Source organism: Schistocerca americana, chromosome 2 (genome assembly GCF_021461395.2).
Source record: "Schistocerca americana isolate TAMUIC-IGC-003095 chromosome 2, iqSchAmer2.1, whole genome shotgun sequence".
Lineage (NCBI taxonomy): Eukaryota > Metazoa > Arthropoda > Insecta > Orthoptera > Acrididae > Schistocerca > Schistocerca americana.
Window position 1 is genome coordinate 665,280,334 of NC_060120.1, and position 22,055 is coordinate 665,302,388.

Here is a 22,055-nt window from a genome sequence, read left to right on the forward strand (position 1 = left end):
TAACTATTTAATGTAACATGGCTTCTTCCTTATAGGCCTCCTAAACCATATCAAAAGCCCCTCTAACAGTTTTGTTCAATTTCGCACAGAACTTTATCGAATAATGCTGCTCCAAATAAAGATGCATTTTTAACTTTACGAGGTTTACATGGAGGCACTGACATGTACTCATGCCACTATCAATCTGCTCGTTCCACCATCTCAGAGGTAACTGTTGCTAGCGTGGTCTCACTACTTCACCCTATTGGTGGAATGTGTGTGTGTGCCCTCCCCTACTCAGGAAAAAATCAGTCTTGAAGCTTTGTGAACACACTCTGTGTAGCATTTAGAAACATGCAGGAGGAACATAGATGCGTATAGCCCTGTAGAGGAATCAGTTTCCACTGTAGGTATCAAATGGCAGACAACAAACAAACTTATCAGGTAGACAGACACAAATTTTACATAATTAAAAAAAAAAGGACAGACAGACAGACAGGGGACCAAAGCATTGCTTTTTTTGTAGTTAAATACCGATTATGGTTTCTCAAAATTTCATTTTGATGAACACAACCCTAGTAAGTGTTGAAACCTAGGTCAATGTACCAAACAGTTATCTGCAACTGGTTGGCTGTACAATTCCTATGTTTGAAAATTATATATGGTTGCCAAGAAATGGCCATGTTTAACACTTAAGTATAGTGATCTACACTACATTTTCCTTCATCTTTGTCAGCTTTTCATCCGTTAATCTGGATTCTGATTGATGTCTTCACCCTCCAACTTTCCTCCAATTATTTCATCTTTTCTGTCCCAAAAGAAGAAGCTGTGGTTCTGCCATGAGTATAGCTTTTTTTTTAAATTTATTTATTCTTATATACTTCTTTTTGGTTAAATTCAGTGTTGAGCCTCCTAAAGGCAGTAATTTGGAGAAATGCAAGAAAGAAACTGTAGTGTTGTAAGTTTTACACAATCTCTCGGAAGCTGTGAATTTTATAAATTCAATAGCTGAAGCAATAATTTTACCATAATCTTTCATTGCATTATCACATTTTTATCTGCCTGTACTGTACTTCATAGCAATTATTTTTCATTGTACTTTTCAGTTTCCTTACCTGAAGTGTGTTGAACAAACTAATTATTATGTACTTACCTGCCATCAGACACAATGTCTAAGAGAAGAGAATCAATATTTCTGTGCCACGCAAGGTAGAAGGCTAACGGGCCAAAATGACGAGTTGATCTTAACTTTGAGAAATGACGTGATTTCTCCACATGGTCAAAGGTTTGATCTCTAACTCTACAAAAATCTGGAGAGTCTGGATCAAACTGCACACATGCTCGATCCAGTATGAATTCATACTCTCCAGTATCGAGCAACGGCTGTAATAATAAGAAGTAGAAATGTCAGTTAAACATACATACACAGTGATAATTTGTTGACCAAAATAACAAAAGAAGCAGAGATCTGGAAAAGGCAATGAGTAACTTATATTACATTCTATTCTCATCTCTTACCCATACTGCTTACTGATTTAATGGAATAGTGACCTCAAGTTTTCAAGAATGAAGAAATGACACAGAAGCAAGTAACATCAATCCACAAAAGGCAGAGCCTAATATTCCAGGAAACTCCAATAATCCACTACCTGAGTAAGTTTCACATCTTTCTCCCACACAAATGGGCTAAGTGTCATGGGTTTCTGGTTCTCTCGCCTGTCTTATTATTTTAATAACTTCTACCTCTGTTGATCTGTTGTGAATAAGGGACAGCAGCTGGTCAAACATTTACCAATGAAAATCGCTAAACGGCCTATCTTTTGAGAAGTTACTTTATTTAGACACTGAGTTTTGGCATCTCAATAGTGCTATCTTCATGCCACTATGCATTCCATGTACAGACAATTAGATAAATTGATACTTGCATAACTGGAGCCATCACTATTTGTATTCCGTGAATCCATTTTTGGATTGTTTACTTCGAAGGCTTGACAACAACTGACTGTTTTTAAGTCTTTGAAGTAAACACTCTAAAAACAAATTCACAGAATCCAGATATTGATGACTCCAATTATGCAAATATGAATATAGGGAGCAGGATAAATGGAATCGACTGAAGCATTTGTTAAATGCAAACAAAAATGCCTTAACTGTCTAAGGTCATCCCCAATAAAATGGTACACTGTGTGCAGAGATACATTGTTCCTTGCTTAGAACAGTGAATAATAATGAGCATAAATTCTTAATGGACATGAGTGCACGTGTGTTGGCTGTTAGTATGACATAATGGGATGACTGTGTGAATGATTTCATAAATAGGAAGATTAGGATGTTAGAAGATACTACTGGCATTGTGCAAGTGGCTATGAGTTGGTTTGATGCAGTTAAGAAAAATAGTGTAGAAGTAGCAGCTCCCTTGTGAAAATGTGGAGTCTGAAGTAATTGTAGTGCCGAACAAAGCATGTGTGACTAGTAGTGTTGTTGTTTTTGGGGGAGGACACAAGACAGCGAGGTCATCGGTCTCATCGGATTAGGGAATGAAGAGGAAAGAAGTCGGCCATGCCCTTTCAAAGGAACCATCCCAACATTTGCCTGGAGCGATTTAGGAAAATCACGGAAAACCTAAATCAGGATGGCCAGACGCGGGACTAACCGTCATCCTCCCAAATGCGAGCCCAGTGTGCTAGCCACTGTGCCACCTCGCTCGGTGACTAGTACTGTGTTTTGAGGCTGTGGAATCTGGGCCAGATGCACGGGGAAACACATGCTTGTGATTATTGTGCCATGCAGAGTGGAACTGCAGTGATTTTATTGTAGATAGTATGAAGAACGTACAAGTAGCTGCTGATGATGCTAGTTGTATTGTGTATGTCATGGATAATGGGGTAGTACAGACTCGTGTGCCCGAAGGATGCACATTCCTCACCAATTCTCATGGAGTCACTTTCTCCAAACAGGTGAAGCAAGAGAAGAGGGAAAGACATTTATAAAGCTAGTGAGTGGACCGACAAGACTTAATCCTTTTAAGAATGTGTGCCAGAGTATCAAAGTGGATTTGAGGATTTGCAAGGGTATAGGTAATGGGGGTAAGAGAAAAGGCATGAAATTTTTCTCAAAAGTATAGTCAGATTCAGGGAGTCATTGTTTCACCCGAAGGAGACAGCTGCAAGTGAGACATCATTGGAAGGGTCTATTATCATTAAAGTAGAACCATTTAAGCTGCATATGGCATCAATACAATTCAATGCAAATGGTAAAGTGCCGAAAAGCAGCAGGAAGTCAACTTTGAAAAGGAAAGCTATAATGAAGTATTGTATTGCAGGCTGAAGTTAATCTCTAAGTAACTATAAGATCAGGGAGGTACTTGGAGCTATTGACCAGTACATTGTATGTGGTAGAGCTGCAAGTAGTTTGTGTGCAAATGTACTTTTAAGAATGTGTGTTTTGAGGAAACACAAGAGAAACTTATGCTTCAAATGCAAAGACCCAGTTGATGAACCAAAACAGTAGGTTAATACACTACCTGACCGGCAAAGAAAGAAGCTGCTGGGTATGACTATGAGGAAAGTAAGAGACAGTGGAATCCTAATAAATGGTGCAGTTTGTGACGTACCTGGAACAACTTTCCCCCTCCTAGCCACGATTATATGTGCAACAATGATCCAATTGACAAACCCTTTCCTGTTCTGGCCAAATAAGCCACTGGAGATAACTACTGGCCCAGAACCTTACCTTTTTGAGCAATACCTTAAACCAATACTCATTAGATAAATTTATATCATCATAGAAGGAGTGGACTTCCACAGAACAGATGTTGTAACACACCTAGCAGTACCAAGAGAAGCAGCATAACATTATGAATATAAGCATTTTAGCTACCAGTACTGTAGCGATTCTCATCGCCATTTGTGTAATTTGTGTTTTTTGCAAGTGAAAGACTGAACCACACCTAGAATTACCTGTTGCATGGTTTAGTAATGTGACTGGAAATAACAGAGAGTAACAAGTCAAGTCACAGATCTATACATTAGTAAATAAAGGGTAAGGAGTCATCTAGGAATTAATGTAAAATATTAAGTAAATACATGTAAAGGACCATGCTTTGTGGAATTCATTTTAATTAAAGGGAAAAAATATCCAGCAATGGATGAAATAATTATGAAGATGGATATTAGTTTGTCAGAGGGAGGATCCGAGTGCAAAAATTCAGGACAAATTTTATAAAGACTGGGAGAATATTGCACAGCAGAACAGTATTAGCATGAGGAATAAAATTTTTAAGCTGTCTCGAATGACAGCTAAGCATAGCGCACCTGCACAGTTCGAAATGGTTGAGCAACAAGTATTAACACTCGGGGGAGGGGGGAGGGTTGGGTTGCAGGAACACGAACAAGCAACAACTACATTGCCACAGACTGTGCGAGAGAGCGTCAGACACACCCGATTCAGTACATCATTTCAAAGGAGGCTTAACAATATTCTATTAACAGGCAGTGTGGAGTACAGTACTTTATCATGCAAGCACCTCTCCTCGCATATTCCTGTATCCTTCTATTTTTCATCATTAAAAAATTATTTTATTAATATCACGCATAATTCCCTCTCCTGATTCATTCTTACTGGAGTGGTCTTCAAATGACTTGACAATGGGCAAAAATGGACACAGCAGTACTTGGCACAAAAATATTTCCATTGTCACAACATATTGCAAATTTGAAAAATGGAGCTGCAGACATTGCAGTTTGTTAAAAGTCATCATTCTGTCAAAATATTCAAACTACATCGCAAAATTTAAATTAAATGTGTTATCTTACATCGATACAAATGGAGTGAAAGTTGCGGAAGGCATTTCTCCATTGATCCTAATGCAATATGGTACTGGTGGACAAAAAGATAAACTCATGGCTAGAAAGGCAAGCTCCAAATCTTTCTGTGGGCCTTAAACAGAGAAATATCCTGAAATTAATAATGGTGTACTTGCTTACATAAATGAACTTCAGAATGATAGTTGTGCTGTCTCTTATGAAACGATTCAGAACAAAGCTCGCAAGACAGCTGCCACACCCATTGTTGACAGAAAGGATTTTAAAGCAAGCACTGGTTGGGTGATTCATTTTATGAGATGGCAAAATTTCAGTCTATGAAGGAGGCTACACAGATTAGTTAATCGAGTTCCATGATTACATAATACAAGTGCAGTAGCAATATGACTGTTTGCTCTCCCAGGCTGGAAATGCTGTGTTTTTGGAAATGCCACATACTACCACCCTTGCTTGAACTGGCTTAAAAAGTTTCCTTGTGAAGGTGACTGGAGCAGAGAAACTAAGTTGCACAGTGATATTGTGCATTACAGTAGATGGCAATAAACTTCCACCTATCTTTAAAAGGAAGACATTACCAGAGGAGATTACCACACATGGCATTCACTCATGAGTTCAGGAAATGGGCTGGATAACAGTAGATTTGATGGGGTTGGTTTGAGAAAGTCTGGGGAAGATGACTAGGGGCATTATAACACAAGAAGTCCCTTCTTGTCCTAGACAGCTTCAGGGGTCACCTTGTGGAAGCTCTAAAGGAGAAAATGAAATTAAGCCCCATCCCGTCATCACCCCTGGAAGTTTAATGTCCCATCTTCAACCTTTAGCTGTCAGTGTCAACAAACCTTCCAAAAAACATCTTTGACACCTGTATTCAAAATGGATGGTTGTGAGATCTCATCAACTGACTCCAGGAGACAAGATATGGAAGCCATCAACACCGACGATGTGCAAGTGGAGGTGCATGGAGAAAGTAGTGTTGATATTGTTAAGAAGAGTTTTTAGAAAACAGGAATTTCTTGTACCACTGACAGTCCCAAGGATGACATTTTGTAGAATAATGAAAATGAAAAAGATGATGCATTATCTGAGCCTGAAAATAGTGATGAAAGTGAGGTCACAGAATAATCAGAGAAAAGAAACAGTGAAACAATGCATTGCTACTATTCATTGTAGCCATTATGAAACCAGTTCTTTTGAGCCAACAGAAAATAAATACCGGTAGGTACCACTTTTTTCACAAATTACTATAAATATAGCCTTTACCTACCAGTAAATCGTTTCCCTCCCTTTCTGAATTCCTAGACGCACTACTCTACTACTCACGTAATTCCCTCTCTAATGTTTTCAAGAAAAGAAGGGGAAATAAATACCAGTAGGTACCACTTTCTTCACAAATTACTATAAATATAACCTTTACCTACCAGTAAATTGTTCCCCCCCTTTCTGAATTCCTAGAAGCACCACTCTACTACTCACGTAATTCCCTCTATAATGTTTTCAAGAAAAAAAGGGGGAATTACACATTAAAATGTGGTAACTACATCTAAAGACTACACAATAACACCTTTCGAGCTCCGAACCATGCATAAAAGATTGCTCTGAAACTAAACATTTGTCAATCAGAGAATGATGATATGCTCAAAAAGCTGGAGCAGATTTGGTCACACATGTGAGAGGAATCGCGTCATGAACCACTATATTACCCTCTCCTTCCTTCCACTCTGGGCCAGAGTTTGGTCATTCCATCTGTATCACAGATACTGTGGAAGACCAGCTCCATTAATTGCAGGATGACATAGTGACATACAATGAAGTGCTGCCAACTGCTGCCACTTTAGAGTCTAATTCTGTGAGTCCACATCCGTCCGGCTGTGGGGTGCAACTTCGTCTCTGCAAGCTGTCACTCCTACCAGACACAATGTGACTGAAGATGAAGGCTAAGCAGATATTCTGCAGATGAAGAATGCATCTGTCTGACTGCAAGCTGTTCGACTTGAGAGTGGGGCACCTAGTGCCGCCAGCCCTGGGCAGTACGAGAACCACCTTATCGGCTGTATGCTGGGACCACCTCTTGAGCTGTCCTCTGTGCTGCTGTTGGGACTTCTGCTTTCTTACCATCACACCAACCACTAATACCTCGAAGCCAGACCTAAGCGCAGCTATACTTAACGAGGGTGCTGAGGCTTCAATGGACAACACAGACATACTGGGCTGTCAAGATGCAATTCTGTCCAATACGGGGCCGTGGAAATGACCATAAGCAACACTGGGTGCTTTGACCGCAGATTTCATGGCAGGTGCTGATGCGCCACTCAGCACATTGCTGCATTGTGGACATAGCATGGCTGCTACCAGGCCGCAACGAGGAGGAGACTGAATCACTCTAAAACTCTCATCAATAAATGAATTTTAAATGAATGCTGCCTCACTGACACACTGGATGTGACACATATCCTCATCACTGCCTCGCCGCTCAACCGTCCTGTCCCCTCACAGGGAGTCACATCCAGTGCAACCCTTATAGTATCCTTCCAATGAACTGAAGTCTGCCACCTGCATTATCCATGACTGAACCTAAGTGATCTTTCTATTTCATATCTCCACTAATTGTTACACCCAGGTATTTGTATGAAATGACTGATTAAAATTGTGATTCACTGCAACAAAGTTACACGACAGAATTGACAGCCAGCCTTTATATTTATGTGCTTACAAACAAATAAAAGTACTCTAAACTATCCCAGAATTTGGAATTATTACATCCTTTCTTGTTGAGGAAAGGAGGATAGGTTTGGGGCAGTTAAACGGAAAGACAGATCTCTCAGACTCAAGTATGAGGGGAAACCACAGGGGAGACAGATATTTTCAACTTTATTATAGTACAAGAGAAAGGTATTTAGCAAGAAATGTTACAATAAGAAAAAAAAAATCATACTGCATATTGAGGAACAAGCTAAGATCCAGTACTTCAGAAAGACAGTCTTAATTTCCCCTTTGGAACCATCATGGACAAAACCTGTTGTGTGCTCTAGATGTTAAGAGAATTGTAAAGCATTTCACAGGATGATCTCCAGACAAGTCTCAAGGCAAGGGAACTAATCAACTAAGCTAAGGATTATTTAAGACTCCATCAGTCTGGGGTGCATACTCTTCATTGTAAGCATAGACTGTAGAGAAGTGCTTTGGCCAGACACAATGTTGCAGGTTCCAGGTCAGATATGTGCATCTTGGGTACGAAGAGACTGTGATGTTATGCAAAGTGGTGACTGCTGGGACTAAGTTTTACAGAAACACATAAAATTAGAGCAAATGGCGGCCTTTATCTTGGTTTACTAGGTCACTGAAAGGATTCTACTTGAGGATCTATATTAGTGACAATACTATTAAGTGCATAATGTTGAGGCATACAGGCAGAGGGTGGGTAGGATAGGGGGACATAAGCTGGTGCCTTACTGATACTGCTTGGATTCTCACACAGCGCCTCTCAATTGTATACGTACTGTCATTGGCACACAGGAAAGGGTATACTGTTCTACATCAGAATAAAATGAGGGCTTAATGTTACTTCAGTATTTGACTGGAAAAGGAGCAGGAAAAATCATCAAAACAGTTTGTGACAACTCACTTGATTAGAAAATCAAGATATTACTACAGAAAGTTTTGAGAGCTTTTCCATAAGAGGATGTAAGTGCTTGACCATTCGGTGCATTCATAAATGCCTAGCAAACGATACTGAGATAAAACAGCCACTGATCATGCACAATTTAATTCACTATTACTGGTACCCCACATCAGAAGCAAGCATCATCACCTAATCAATGCCCTGGTGCCAAAACATTATGGATTAAAAGCACAGTTTGGTACCAAGTTTAAACACATGAAAAATTGGTAATTTTGAACTTAAATATGGGTAGTTTGTGGCTGTTTTATCAGAATACTAATTGTGATGGTCACTGTGTCCCTGGCACATGATGTCTGCATTTGCTAGCAAATGATGGAAACACTGTTTTCACTAAAGGGGCAGAAGTTTAACTCAGTGCCAGTCAGAATGCTGTTATGCATAAAAAGTAGAAGACTATTTTTAGAGGCTTCCACCAGCTCCTGAAAGTGGAAATCAATGCATTAATATATGGGATGCACATTTGTTGCTAATCTTTTCTTGTAAAAGATGATTTCACATTTAATCAATAGGTTGGGCAAAGTGAGCACCAAATACTACCCAAGACAAACATTTCTACTCAATATAACTGTTACAAAACTGGATCTGATTTTCTGGTCCTAAAATGTTCTTTGGATCAAAGGAGATTCCATTTGCCCTCATTTCTTGGAATGCCATCTCTCAAATACTAAACCTTAAAGAAATGGCCATAAAATATGTAGTCCAGTAGATTTCTTGCAAGTACCAGTGTAATATTCTACCAACATGAATTATATTATCCCTTGAAATAGTGTGGAGATGTACGGAATTCTACGATGCAACTAGTTATGATATAAAACTTTTTTTATAAACATTTCACTAACTTTCCTACAAAAAACATTGTTTTGATTGGTCTCAACAGATAAATGTCAAGTAATCTACAATAGGAATAACTTGAAAACATACCTTAAGGTGTTCTTCTTCAAACATATGAGGTGTCCTTAATTTGCGACCAGGAAGAGGAAAGTAGATTTGATTGCAACGGAAACGTTCATCTCTGTCCGCATGTCGTAAAGCACCATCTGGGTCTCGAGCAACAATCAATCTGTCCTATGGGACAAGCACACAGCATATGACAATGCACACACACAGCAAAAAAAAAAAAAAAGGGGGGGGGGGGGGGGGAGGCAGAAAATTCAGTCAGAGCTACTGACAAACAACTGACGAATTGAATCAGCATTATTAGCTCCCTGCTACAAAAGCGTTACTTTTGCTTTTGAGTTCTTTCAAAGCAAAATTTTTTTCTGATGGGTGTCTAGGCAGTACAGGGCAAAGAAGGAAATTAAAATTCATTAAGCAAAAGTTTGTCAGTTGAGCCAAAGTTCTTAGCAAATTGGTTCCAGAGAAATTGGGGAAATAAAGCCATGGTAAATTTTGTCTCATTATTTCTGAAGTGAGCTGCTTTTCCTGAATCACTGGTAAAACAAGGAAGAAGATAAAATCATTTCATTTCAGTATTGGCCTGGAAATTGCATTCAGGCTGTAAAAAGCAAATGACTTATAGGAAGAGACTTATACAGAACAGTAAACACATCAACTACTTCACCTATTTATCACCCCCCCCCCCCCCCCCAACACACACACACACACACACACACACACACACACACACACACACACACACACACAGTTGGCTGAAATGACAAGACAGAACATCTCCGAAAGAATAGAAATATTTAAGAATGTGATCTCATTTTTCACATTCTAGGTTTCTTAATATCCACTGCTGTCACACATGATCCACGCTAAGCCACCTACATCTATACTCCGCTAACCATCTTATGATGTGATGGAGGGCATGTTGCGCACCACAGTCACTTTGTCCACTTTCCTCTTTGTCGCAAATGGTCCCCTGGAAGAACAATTGTTGGTAGGCCTCCGTGTGAGCTCAGATCTCTCTAATTTCCCCTTCTTGGACTCTTCATGTGGTGAATGTATGAGAAATATATATACATTGGTTGGCTATTTTAGCTAAGTATGCTTTCATAATTTTAACCGAGATGCACAATACCTCTCTTCTACCACAAGTCACTGGACCTGGATGAGCATGTCCATGACAGTTTAGTGCTTACTAAACAAATTCTCTAGTAACTCTATCAGTTCTATATGATAAGCAGGGGTGGCACTAGGATTTTCGGACTCCAGATAAGCGTTCAGCATTCTTAGCTCCTTCCTCTATTTACTTATTTTAAACTTTGATTTTCTGGATGAAGTAAAAACAAATTAATGTTAGAGCATCAAAGAATGCCTTTCTTAAGAAACTTTTTTTAATTCTTGAAGTTTACATAAATTCCATACTTAATAAAAAAATATCTTCTTTCTAGCTTTTTTTTAGATGTAAACTCTTTCATTATCCCAGTATAATGTGCGAGCTAACTTTCACTCCACTGTGATCATAGCTATTCCAAAAAGCCACTCTTGCCACATTGTAGTTCTAAAGCAATTCTTAACTCTTGAAAGAATGGCCATTCTGCTTGGGTAACACTAACAGGCGAAGTAGAAAATCCATAAGGCTACCATTATGATTGAAATATGTTATTAAAAATGCACTTATGAAAAGCACTGAGGAGCCACAGAGGAGGAAGTGGCTCAGATACAAATTAGCTGTGTGACAATTTTTTGACTGCAAATTTCTTTTTTCAAATCTTATTTATCAACAACTACGCTCTACAAAGATGCCATATTTTCTACGTGCTTTGATAGTGTAGAATTGTATAGGCTTAGCAGTTCCATAAAAAATCAACTGTGTACATTTACAGCAACATGCCTGGAGGTAAAGTTTCCTATGATAATATTGAATACCTTTAGTTTCAAATTGTTCTCCACGGTCAGGTTTAAAGGTTGTTCTGGTTTTTCACTACAAGATATATATAATTTTAGGGTGCAAAACTGCTACATCAATGGGAGCGAAACTCCAGAAGGAGGTCAACTAAAAATGGAAGTAAATCTTTGAAAACTGCTATTGAAGGGGAGTAGGTAAAAAGTGTCTCACCGTCCATGGTTGAGAGTAGTGGGGACAAAGCATGGGAGGATCACCACTTAAAAGATGTCGAAGATTAAAGAGACAGTGCCCAATCTGGAGTCTAGTTAAAATTACCTTCTCCCGATGACGAGGCCAGGAGGAAGAAGTCCAAGCACAGGGAAGAGGTTTTAGTGTGTGTCTCTCTCTCTCTCTCTCTCTCTCTCTCTCTCTCTCTCTATATATATATATATATATATATATATATATATATATATATATATATATATATATATATATATATATATTATCCGCTTATGGCATCAGATGTATTGGACAGCCTGGAGAACAGCATAAAGCTCCACAGTAAAAACTGAACACTGATCAGGAAACTGAAACCTAATAGGGTTATTGCCAACAATACAGGCACTTCCAACACCAGAGGTGGTCTTTGAGCCGTAAGTGTAAATAACTGTGGCATCTTCCATTTGTGCATAGAGCAGCAAATGCCCAACGATAAACAGGGGGGGGGGGGGGGTGGTACTATACTATCCTTGGGAAGGTGGTGGCACACATTATTTGCAAATCTCAGACAACATATTCTTCTTCCTCCAATTTTTACTCCCTTGTCATCTAGTGGGCATTCGTCATTCATATTTTATTGTAATTGCAGAATGAAAAGTTTAGGAGTCAGGTAGCAGCCTTTCCTTATGCCTTTTCCTAGTCCTGCCCAATTAGTATTTACTGCTCTGACTTTCACTGATATTTTTTTATTTAAATAAACTGAGGTTATAAGCTGTCTGTTTTTCCAATCCACTGTTTTTCGCCTCATTATAGTTGCAAATTTATCCCAAGTCACATGATCTAGCGCCATTTCCTGCTCTGCAAAACACAAATGTACATTCTTTCCTTTTCAATAAACCACTCTCCCAAAATTTGCAAGAGTCCAAATGCATCTTTTGAAACTCTACACCATCTAAAACAAAATTGCTTCTCACCCAAGCCAAATTCCCCTCTATCTCCTTTTACAGTCTTTTATTATTAACAATATGCAATCAAATAAACACACCAGCTGCACATTTTGTTTCTCTCCAAAAGTGGTCGAAACTGGCTGTGGCATTTAAAATAAAAATGTAAGTATGACTTGAGTTTATTCGAGTGTATATCAACATTATAGCTGCAGAGCTTGCACCCACATTGCCCCCAAGATGGACAAAAAATAAATGTTATTAATGATTCTTAACATGACTTTGCTGCATGTGAATTAAAGTTAACTTCCCTGTACCACTGCATTTCTTGGTTCCTTGTTTCTTTGATACTGGACTCGTTACCATTACCAGAAAGTCTTCTGGCCATTCACCACTATCATATAATTTGTTACATAACCTCAATATTTCTCTTACTCTTTCTTGACTTAAAACATTTCAGTGTTTCACCTGGTATTGTATCTGTATACCTACAGCTTACCCATTTTCATTGCATCTAGTGCACTCTCCACTTCTTCTATTACATTTGGTGATCTTTTCTCCTCCTCAATGTCATCATTATTATCGTCATCATAATATACAGTGTTTTACATTTCAAGTAATAGAGTTGTTGGCTTGTAATGTGTGTTACAGCTGTTTTACATACTCTTTAAATCTCTGAGGAATGCCTTCATGATCTTTGTACACTATGTTCTTGTTTTCACTGAAAATTTCTATAACAACACTTCCTTGTCTGTTTTCGTACCATGTTGTATTCTTTACTCCACTGTGCAGTAAATCGTATTATCCCTTCTTTAATTTTCAACTGCACTTCAATCATCTTTTAGCCATTATTTACTTTTTTTATACCCTGATATGTTTATCTTTTCTCTATGCATGTCATTATTCATCAAGTGGTTCATCTTTTCTTTCTTGCATCTTCATTGTTCTGGTTTTTGGATTTTCTTCTCTCCTCTTGTCTTCGGTGTGATGCCTGGTTTTTTCCTCTTTTCTAGTTTACATATCGTATACTTCTCTACCCTGCTTTTATGATTCCTTCTTTCAGCACAGTCCAACAATCACTAACATTTTTTGATGGTTCTTTGTCTTGTAATGAGTTACTAAGCTAAAGTGATAGCATTTCCTTAACTCTTTATTTTCTTGATCTTATCTTCTCCAGGTCACACTTCTTCACCACGACAGTCTTCTTCAGTTTTTTCTTACCTCTGCTGTAAGGAAATTGTGGTCCCTGTTTAATATCTGCACCTGATAGAGTCCCACTTCTGCTTTCTTCCACCTGTCTTAAATCCATTTGGTTTCTATATTTATCTCATGGTGATTCCCAGTCTTGATCCTCCTCCTGTGATTTTTGAACCACATATCTATCTCTACTAGCTGTCTTTCCCTGCAAAAGTCAACAAGCCATTAGCCTCTGTCATCCCCCTTCTGAAACCATGAATGCCAACTATGGTTCCTTCCTTCCCTTCTCCCACCGTGACATTCCAGTTGCCCATTGCTATTTTGCATCGTCCTTGATTATTTCCCATTATTTTCTTTATTATGGTTCCTTTATGAGCTGATGATCATGCTCTGAAGCTGGTCTGTATACCACGATAATAAATATGCCTTTTTGTACTCCTTTCAGCCTCATCAATAATCCTATCTCACATTTTCCATGTACTTAGCCATTTCCTTTTGTCATAATCACTACTACTCCATACTTCCTCTTATTTATACTTTTCCATCTCTCTTTTAAGGTTTTCCATTATGTAGCAGTGTCCTGACATTCCAGATAATGATTCTTGTTTTGATATTGAATCTCCTGTCACACTGTGCAATACAAAAAAAGTCAGAATTCCAAGAACAAGGTGAGGGCAACTTGGAGCATTACTAGGTTGTGTTGTTGTCATCACTCCAGAGACTGGTTTGATGCAGCTCTCCATGTTACTCTATCCTGTGCAAGCTTCTCCATCTCCCAGTACCTACTGCAACCTACATCCTTCTGAATCTGCTTAGTGTATTCATCTCTTGGTCTCCCTCTACAATTTTTACACTCCACACTGCCCTCCAATACTAAATTGGTGATCCCTTTATGCCTCAGAACATGTCCTACCAACTGATCCCTTCTTCTAGTCAAGTTGTGCCACAAATTTCTCTTCTCCCCAATTCTATTCAATACCTCCTCATTAGTTGTGTGATCTATCCATCTAATCTTCAGCATTATTCTGTAGCACTGCATTCTGAAAGCTTCTATTCTCTTCTTGTCTAAACTACGTATCGTCCATGTTTCACTTCCATACAGTGCTACATTCCATACAAATACTTTCAGAAAAGACTTCCTGACACTTAAACCTATACTCGATGTTAACAAATTTATCTTCTTCAGAAACGCTTTTCTTGTCATTGCCAGCCTACATTTTATATCCTCTCTACTTCGATCATCATGTTATTTTGTTTCTATAATAGGAAACTCATTTACTACTTTAAGTGTCTCATTTCCTAACCTAATTCCCTCAGCATCACCTGATTTACTTTGACTACATTCCACTATTCTTGTTTTGCTTTTGTTGATGTTCATCTTATATTCCTTTTAAGACACTGTCTATTCCATTCAACTGTTCTTCCAGGTCCTTTGCTGTCCCCGACAGAATTACAATGTCATCAGCAAACCTTAAAGTTTTTATTTCTTCTCCATGGATTTTAATTCCTACTCCAAATTTTTCTTTCATTTCCTTTAGTGCTTGCTCAACATGCAGGTTGAATAACATCAGGGATAGGCTACAACCCTGTCTCACTCCCTTCCCAACCACTGCTTCCCTTTCATGCCCCTTGACTCTCATAACTGCCATCTGGTTTCTGTACAAATTTTAACTGGCCTTTTCCTCCCTGTATTTTACACCTGCCACCTTCAGAATTTTAAAGACAGTACTCTAGTCAACATTGTCAAAAGCTTTCTCTAAGTGTACAAATGCTAGAAACATAAGTTTGCTTTTCCTTAATCTATCTTCTAAGGTAACCTGTAGGGTCAGTAATGCCTCAAACGTTCCAACGTTTCTATGGAGCCCAAACTGCTCTTCCCTGAGGTCGGCTTCCACCAGTTTTTCCTTTCATCTGTAAAGAATTCATGTTAGTATTTTGCAGCCGAGACTAATTAAACTGATAGTTTGGTAATTTTCACACTTGTCAACACCTGCTTTCTTTGGAATTGGAAATATTATATTCTGCTTGAAGTCCGAGGGTATTTCACCTGTCTCATACATCTTGCTCACCATATGGTAGAGTTTTGTCAGGGCTAGCTCTCCCAAGGCTATCAGTAGTTCTAATGGAATGTTGTCTACTCCCGGGCCTTGTTTTGACTTAGGTCTTTCAATGTTCTGTCAAACTCGTCATGCAGTATCGTATCTCCCATTTCATCTTCATCTACATCTTCTTCCATTTCCATAATATTGCCCTCAAGTACATCGCCCTTGTATAGACCCCTCTATACACTACTTCCACCTTTCTGCTTTCCCTTCTTTGCTTGGAACTGGTTTTCCATCTGAGCTCTTGATATTCATACAAGTGGTTCTCTTTTGTCCAAAGGTCTCTCTAATCTTCCTGTATGCAGTATCTATCTCACCGCTTAGTGATATATGCCTCTACATCCTTAAATTTGTTCCCTAGCCATCCCTGTGTAGCCATTTTGCACTTCCTGTCAATCTCATTTTTGAGACTTTTGTATTCCTCTTTGCCTGCTTCCTTTACTGCATTTTTATATTTTCTCCTTTCATCAATTAAATTCAATGCACCTTCTGTTACCCAAGGATTTCTAGTAGGCCTTGTCTTTTTACTTACTTGATCCTCTGCTGCCTTCACAATTTCATCTCTCAAAGCTACCCATTCTTCTACTGTATTTCTTTCCCCCCATTCTTGTCAATCATTCCCTAATGCTCTCTCTGAAACTCTCTACAACCTCTGTTTCTTTCAGTTTCTCCAGGTCCTATTTCCTTAATTTCCCACCTTTTTGCAGTTTCTTCAGATTTAATCTACAGTTCATAACCAACACATTGTGGTCGGAGTCCACATCTGCTCCTGGAAATGTCTTGCAATTTAAAACCCGGTTCCTAAATCTCTGTCTTACCATTACATACTCTATCTGAAACCTTCCAGTGTCTCCAGGCCTCTTCCATGTATACAACCTCCTTTCACGATTCTTAAACCAAGTGCTAGCTTGATTAAGTTATTCTCTGTGCAAAATTCTACCAAGCATCTTCCTCTTTCATTTCTTATCCCCATTCCATATTCACCTAATACTTTTCCTTCTCTTCCTTTTCCGATTATTGAGTTCCAGTCACCCATGCTATTAAATTTCCATCTCCCTTCACTATCAGAATAATTTTTTTCTCTCTTCATACATTTCTTCAATCTCTTCATCATCTGCGAAGCTAGTTGGCATATGAACTTTAACTACTGTGGTAGGCGTGGGCTTCATGGCTATTTTGGCTACAGTAATGTGTTCACTATGCTGTTCGTAGTAGCTTACCCGCACTCCTTTTTTGTTTTTTTTTAGAGGTCTTGTTCCTACCGCCACCGAGCTTCACTAATTCCCACTATATCTAACTTTAACCTATCCATTTCCATTTTTAAATTTTCTAACCTACCTTCCCAAGTAAGGGATCTGACATTCCACACTCCGATCTGTAAAACGCCAGTTTTCTCTCTCCTGATAACAATGTCCTCCTGAGTAGTCCCCGCCCAGAGATTCCAATGGAGGACTACTTTACCTCTGGAATATTTTACCCAAGAGGACGCCATCATCATTTAACCATACAGTACAGCTGAATGCCCTCAGGAGAATTAGAACTGTAGTTTTCCCTAGCTGTCAGCCATTTGCAGTACCAGTACACCAAGGCTATTTTGGTTAATGTTACAAGGCCAGATCAGTCAATCATCCAGGCTGTTGCCCCTGCAACTACTGAAAAGGCTGCTGCTCCTCTTCAGGAACCATGCGTTTGTCTGGCCTCTCAACAGATTCCCCTCCATTGTGGTCGCACCTACAGTACGGCTACCTGTATCGCTGATGCACGCAAGCCTCCCCACCAATGGCAAGGTTGTTCATTGGCAGGGGGGGAGGGGGAGGAGGGGGTGGGAGGGAGGGAGGGAGGCATGAGACAAATATAATCACTACCATTAATGATATTGAACTCCCAGAGGGCAGTAGAATCAAGACAGATGGTACAAAATTAAAGTCATTGGCTACTATATTCAATGAATTCTTCCTAACAGTAGCTGAAAACACAGACAAAAACTCGTTGATCCAAAGCAGATACAGTAACTTACCTAGACCGGCAGAGCATACTAAATCACCAGACATCAGCCTTGCCATTTCGTATGTTAGAGACATCACAAAAATCATTAGGCCAGTAACATGTAGTAACTACTGACTATGATAGTATCTCAGCCAAAGTACTAACTAAATTCTTATGCCGACTTTGTAGTGCCAGCCTTGAGTTACCTTTGTAACCAGTCAATGAGCCAAAACGAAAGACTGAAATATGCAGTAGTAATATCAATGCACAAAAGTGTAGATAAGCAACTCACCTCTATGACCAATCTCACTCCATCCTGTGTCTTCAAAGTTATTTGAGTAAGTAGCTTACAATAGAATAATGAACAACCTTTCCGAGAATAAATTTTCAACAGGTCAGTTTGACTTCTTTACTGATAAAGTAATATATATATATATGATCTCTCAGAGTCAATTGTAGCAGAACTGAACACCAAAAATATCCTGTTGACATTTTCTGTGATCTTGCCAAGGCCTTTCGCTATGTAGATAATAAAATTCTGTTAAGCAAACTAAAAAAGGCATGGCATAGCACCCTCCCCTTGCATGGAAAAGGTCATATCTTGAAAACAGAAAACGGATGGTCACATTAGCAAAAGGCAAACAGGAACAGGACACAATAGTGATTTACTGGGGGCACTGGAATACTCTTAAAAAACTTTAATGTTTGCTAATGATACAAGTATACCCACAAAAGGTCTGATAACATCCATACCAGACACAGCCCAGGGGACTAATGGAAAAGGCTCACAATGGTTCACAGCCAACACTTAATCTTGCAAATTCTCATATTATCAATTACAAACATATAAAACTAACTTACAGTCACCAGAAGTGCAGTTAAATGGACATACACTGGATGAGGCTCTGTGTGTGTTCTTGGATATCCAGATGGCTAATAAACTAAGGTAGCACCAGCATGTGGATATGTCAACTGAAAAGCCAACTTCTGCCTGATTTCAATGAGAAGTCTCCCTCACTGGTACTTCCAGTTAACATAAAATGATAATTATTCCATAGAAGCATGCAGTAAGAATACTGTATACAACTGATAACTGAAAATCTTGCAGAAACATAAAAGTTTTCTGGGTATGGTACTGTGTCTTAATGTATAAAATTACTGCTGCTGGAGACAAACCAACATTTTGGCCATGGTTGCAGCAGCCTTCTTCTGGGTTTACTGGTGTGTTCTAGCTATGTAGTGTAAATTATATTTTGTTGTCACTGTTCACTGCACATAAAATTACGTCATAATTAAAAAAAAAAATTCGTTTCATTGGTCGCATAAGGAAGAAGGAGAGGGAACTTTATTTACTGACTGAATAGGCAAACATCTTTGCCAGGTTGGGGTACAGCCTGTCCTCTATAGTGGTGCAGGATCCGGGACATGCTAGGCTCCACTAACGTCATGGTGGATGCATTACACACTGCATGTGTGTGCAAGGTAGAATGCGAATGTGGAGAGGCACACATCATGGAGACTGGCAGGCCAATAGCAACGAGCATTTGGGAAAACGAGCGCCATATTCGTCTAGGGCAACACAACAAATCTACAGTGGCAGAACATGAGCAAGACAACAGAAAGAAATAAAAATTCAGCGAAGCCTATGTGTTGGCTGAGCAGCTGGTTATGACGAAATGCAAAAATCAGAGAGGCCATCGAAATACTAATACACCCTAATAACATGAATAGAGAGAATGGACTCAGGCTTGCCCCATCTTTGCTGCCAGCAATCAGAGGCCAACAGACCGCACTGTCAACACGAGGCACAAGCACTACTGGCGAGTAACTGCCGCCGCATGGCCGACGTCCAGCATTTGGTAAACAGCAGCCAACTTCTCATTCGACAGTGACCACCATCATGGCACATAACACAAGAGCCAATAGACAACAGAGGTTACGTTCTCCCTCCATCGCAATAAACTATTAAAATAAAGTTCCTCTCCTTCTTCCTTAAGTGACCAATGTAACAAACTATCTTTTTAAAATTATCACATAGTGGCATGCACAGTGAACAGTAACAACAAAATATAAGGGACGCTGCATAGCTAGAATGCACCAGTAGACCCAGAAGAAGGTCGCTCCAACCATGGCCAAAACATTGGTAATTCTCCAGCAGCAGTAGTTTTCCACATTATGACGCAGTACCATACCCAGAAAACTTTTATGTCAGCTGACTCTGGTTGCGGAAGCCTAAGCAATTATATCCTGCAGAAGCCTTTCACAGGACCTAAGGATCCTCACACTTATATGCCGGTACATGTACTCCTTAATAACACACACACACACACACACACACACACACACACACACACACACACACACACAAAGTAATCAAGAAGTAATTATCTTTATCATCAATCTGATTAGACTGATTATAGTCATAACATCTTGTTACTCATAATACACTTTACTGAAGTAGCTGACACTTGTTGCCTGGGCCTGCTAAAGTACAACTTAACGCATTCCAAATCCCTGAAGGCACTTCTACACACACACTCCACAAACCACTGTGAACTGCATAGCAGAGGTTATGTCCCATTGTACCATAGCAGAGGGTATGTCCCATTGTACCAGTTATTAGGGTTTTCTTCTGTTATGTTGACAGATGAATTGTGGGAAGAATGATTTTACACGCCTCTGTACTTGTTGTAATTAGTTTAATCTTGCTTTCACAATCCCTAAGGGAATGATAGATAGTGTGTTGTAATATATTCCTAGATTCATCAGTTGAAGTTAGCTCTCAAAACTTTCTTAGCAGGTTTTAATGGGACAGTTTCCGTCTATTTTTGAAGAGTTTGACAGTTACTGCTAAAACATCATGCATGAGTTTATAAGAGTCAAAAGCTAATTGCACTGTACATAACAGAGGTGGGAGTGGGGATGGTGAAAAACATACAGGTCAAAAAATGAAAGGCGTACAAAACTAAAATGGAGTGAAGAAAGGAGTAGTTACTGTGAAAAAATGCTGAGATGGAAGGAATTACAGTAAATGAAGGTCAGGTGGGCGGTGAGAACCAAGGACATGTTCTACCGCTTGATCCCACCTGCAGAGTTTGGAGAAACTGGTGTCTGGGGGAAGAATCCAGATAGCTCATGTGGTGAAACAGGCACTATGTCGCAACTGTCGTGTTGTAGAGCATGACCTGCAAGAGGATATTGTGTGTTGCCAATATACACCCTCTGCCTATGTCCATTCATCTTAACTAATAACTTTGTGGCAGTCTTGCTGATGTAACAGGTCAAACACTTTTTACATAACAGCTGGCACATGACGTGTGATTTCACAAGTGGCTCTCCCCATGATAGTATATGTTTTGCCAGCTACACGGCTGGTATAGGTGTTGGTAGGAGGTCCTTTTCCTTCACTCCCCTTCTGGAAGAAGGAGCCACTGGCTCCGAAAGCTTGCATACTTAAACCTTTATGTGTGTTCTCCTGCCACTGCTTGGTGAGTAGATTTTTTTTATCTATCTAGTCTCATTATATTGTCAAAAACTGATTATTTTCATTGTTAAAAAGTGTAACTTTCAATGCACATTTAAACTTTCATTTTAAATGTCTTACTTACTTTAGAAGTAACACTTGAGTGTTGATTTCCTTTTCTTTTCATGCAGTTATTGTCTTCAACTGAACTACAACTAGTTCTCTGACTTCTATTATTGACTCTTTGGTGGGTTTATTATGGGATATGTTAGTACTTTTATAATTTGGGAAAGGAATACAATATGACTTTATTTTATTCAATGGCCCATTCTGTACAAATGAGTGTCCATGTAAATTCATATATCAAGATTCAAGGTGAGAGAGTAATTTAAGTATTGCACATTGTAATTTTCATACACAGGAATATTTTTCACATATGAAATTATAGTTCAAAACTAGTAGCTACCAAATGACATAACTTGCTGACTGTAATCCATATTTTCTAGTGTGAATGCATTATTTGTTTGAAAACCAGACAAAATGCCATAATCAGACATAATTCCATATCACAAACAGAATGGCCTCCTCAATGAAAACCAGCAGGATTCTGGATACCAGGCACACAAAACCCAACTCAGACTTTTCTCTCATAATATCCTGAAAGCCATCTATCAAGCCAATTAGATGCGGTATTTCTTGACATCCAAAAAGCATAAAAGGTGGGTGTTTTATTAATGATATCTCTCCTACTGGTGATAATAGAGATCCTGAGTAGGGACGTCAAAACAAAGGTGTGAATTGAGTTGTAGTTAAGAAAATAAATGCCCATTTAACGGTGATTTGCTCTGCCCATGTTAATTTTGCTAGGTGGTTAGGGGACTGCT

The 22,055-nt window shown here is 39.1% G+C and overlaps 1 protein-coding gene across 1 annotated transcript in view; it reads right to left on the minus strand.

The window, feature by feature from the left end:
- The window catches only part of LOC124594813 (28S ribosomal protein S22, mitochondrial), a 45,373-nt gene that overhangs the window by 17,557 nt on the left and 5,761 nt on the right, over positions 1-22,055 (minus strand). Inside the window, exons 4-5 of the mRNA XM_047133255.1 lie at positions 9,403-9,546; positions 1,133-1,362 (exon numbers count right to left, since the gene is read on the minus strand). Of these exons, the coding sequence (XP_046989211.1) occupies positions 1,133-1,362; positions 9,403-9,546 (374 nt within the window). The remainder of the gene's footprint in view (positions 1-1,132; positions 1,363-9,402; positions 9,547-22,055) is intronic.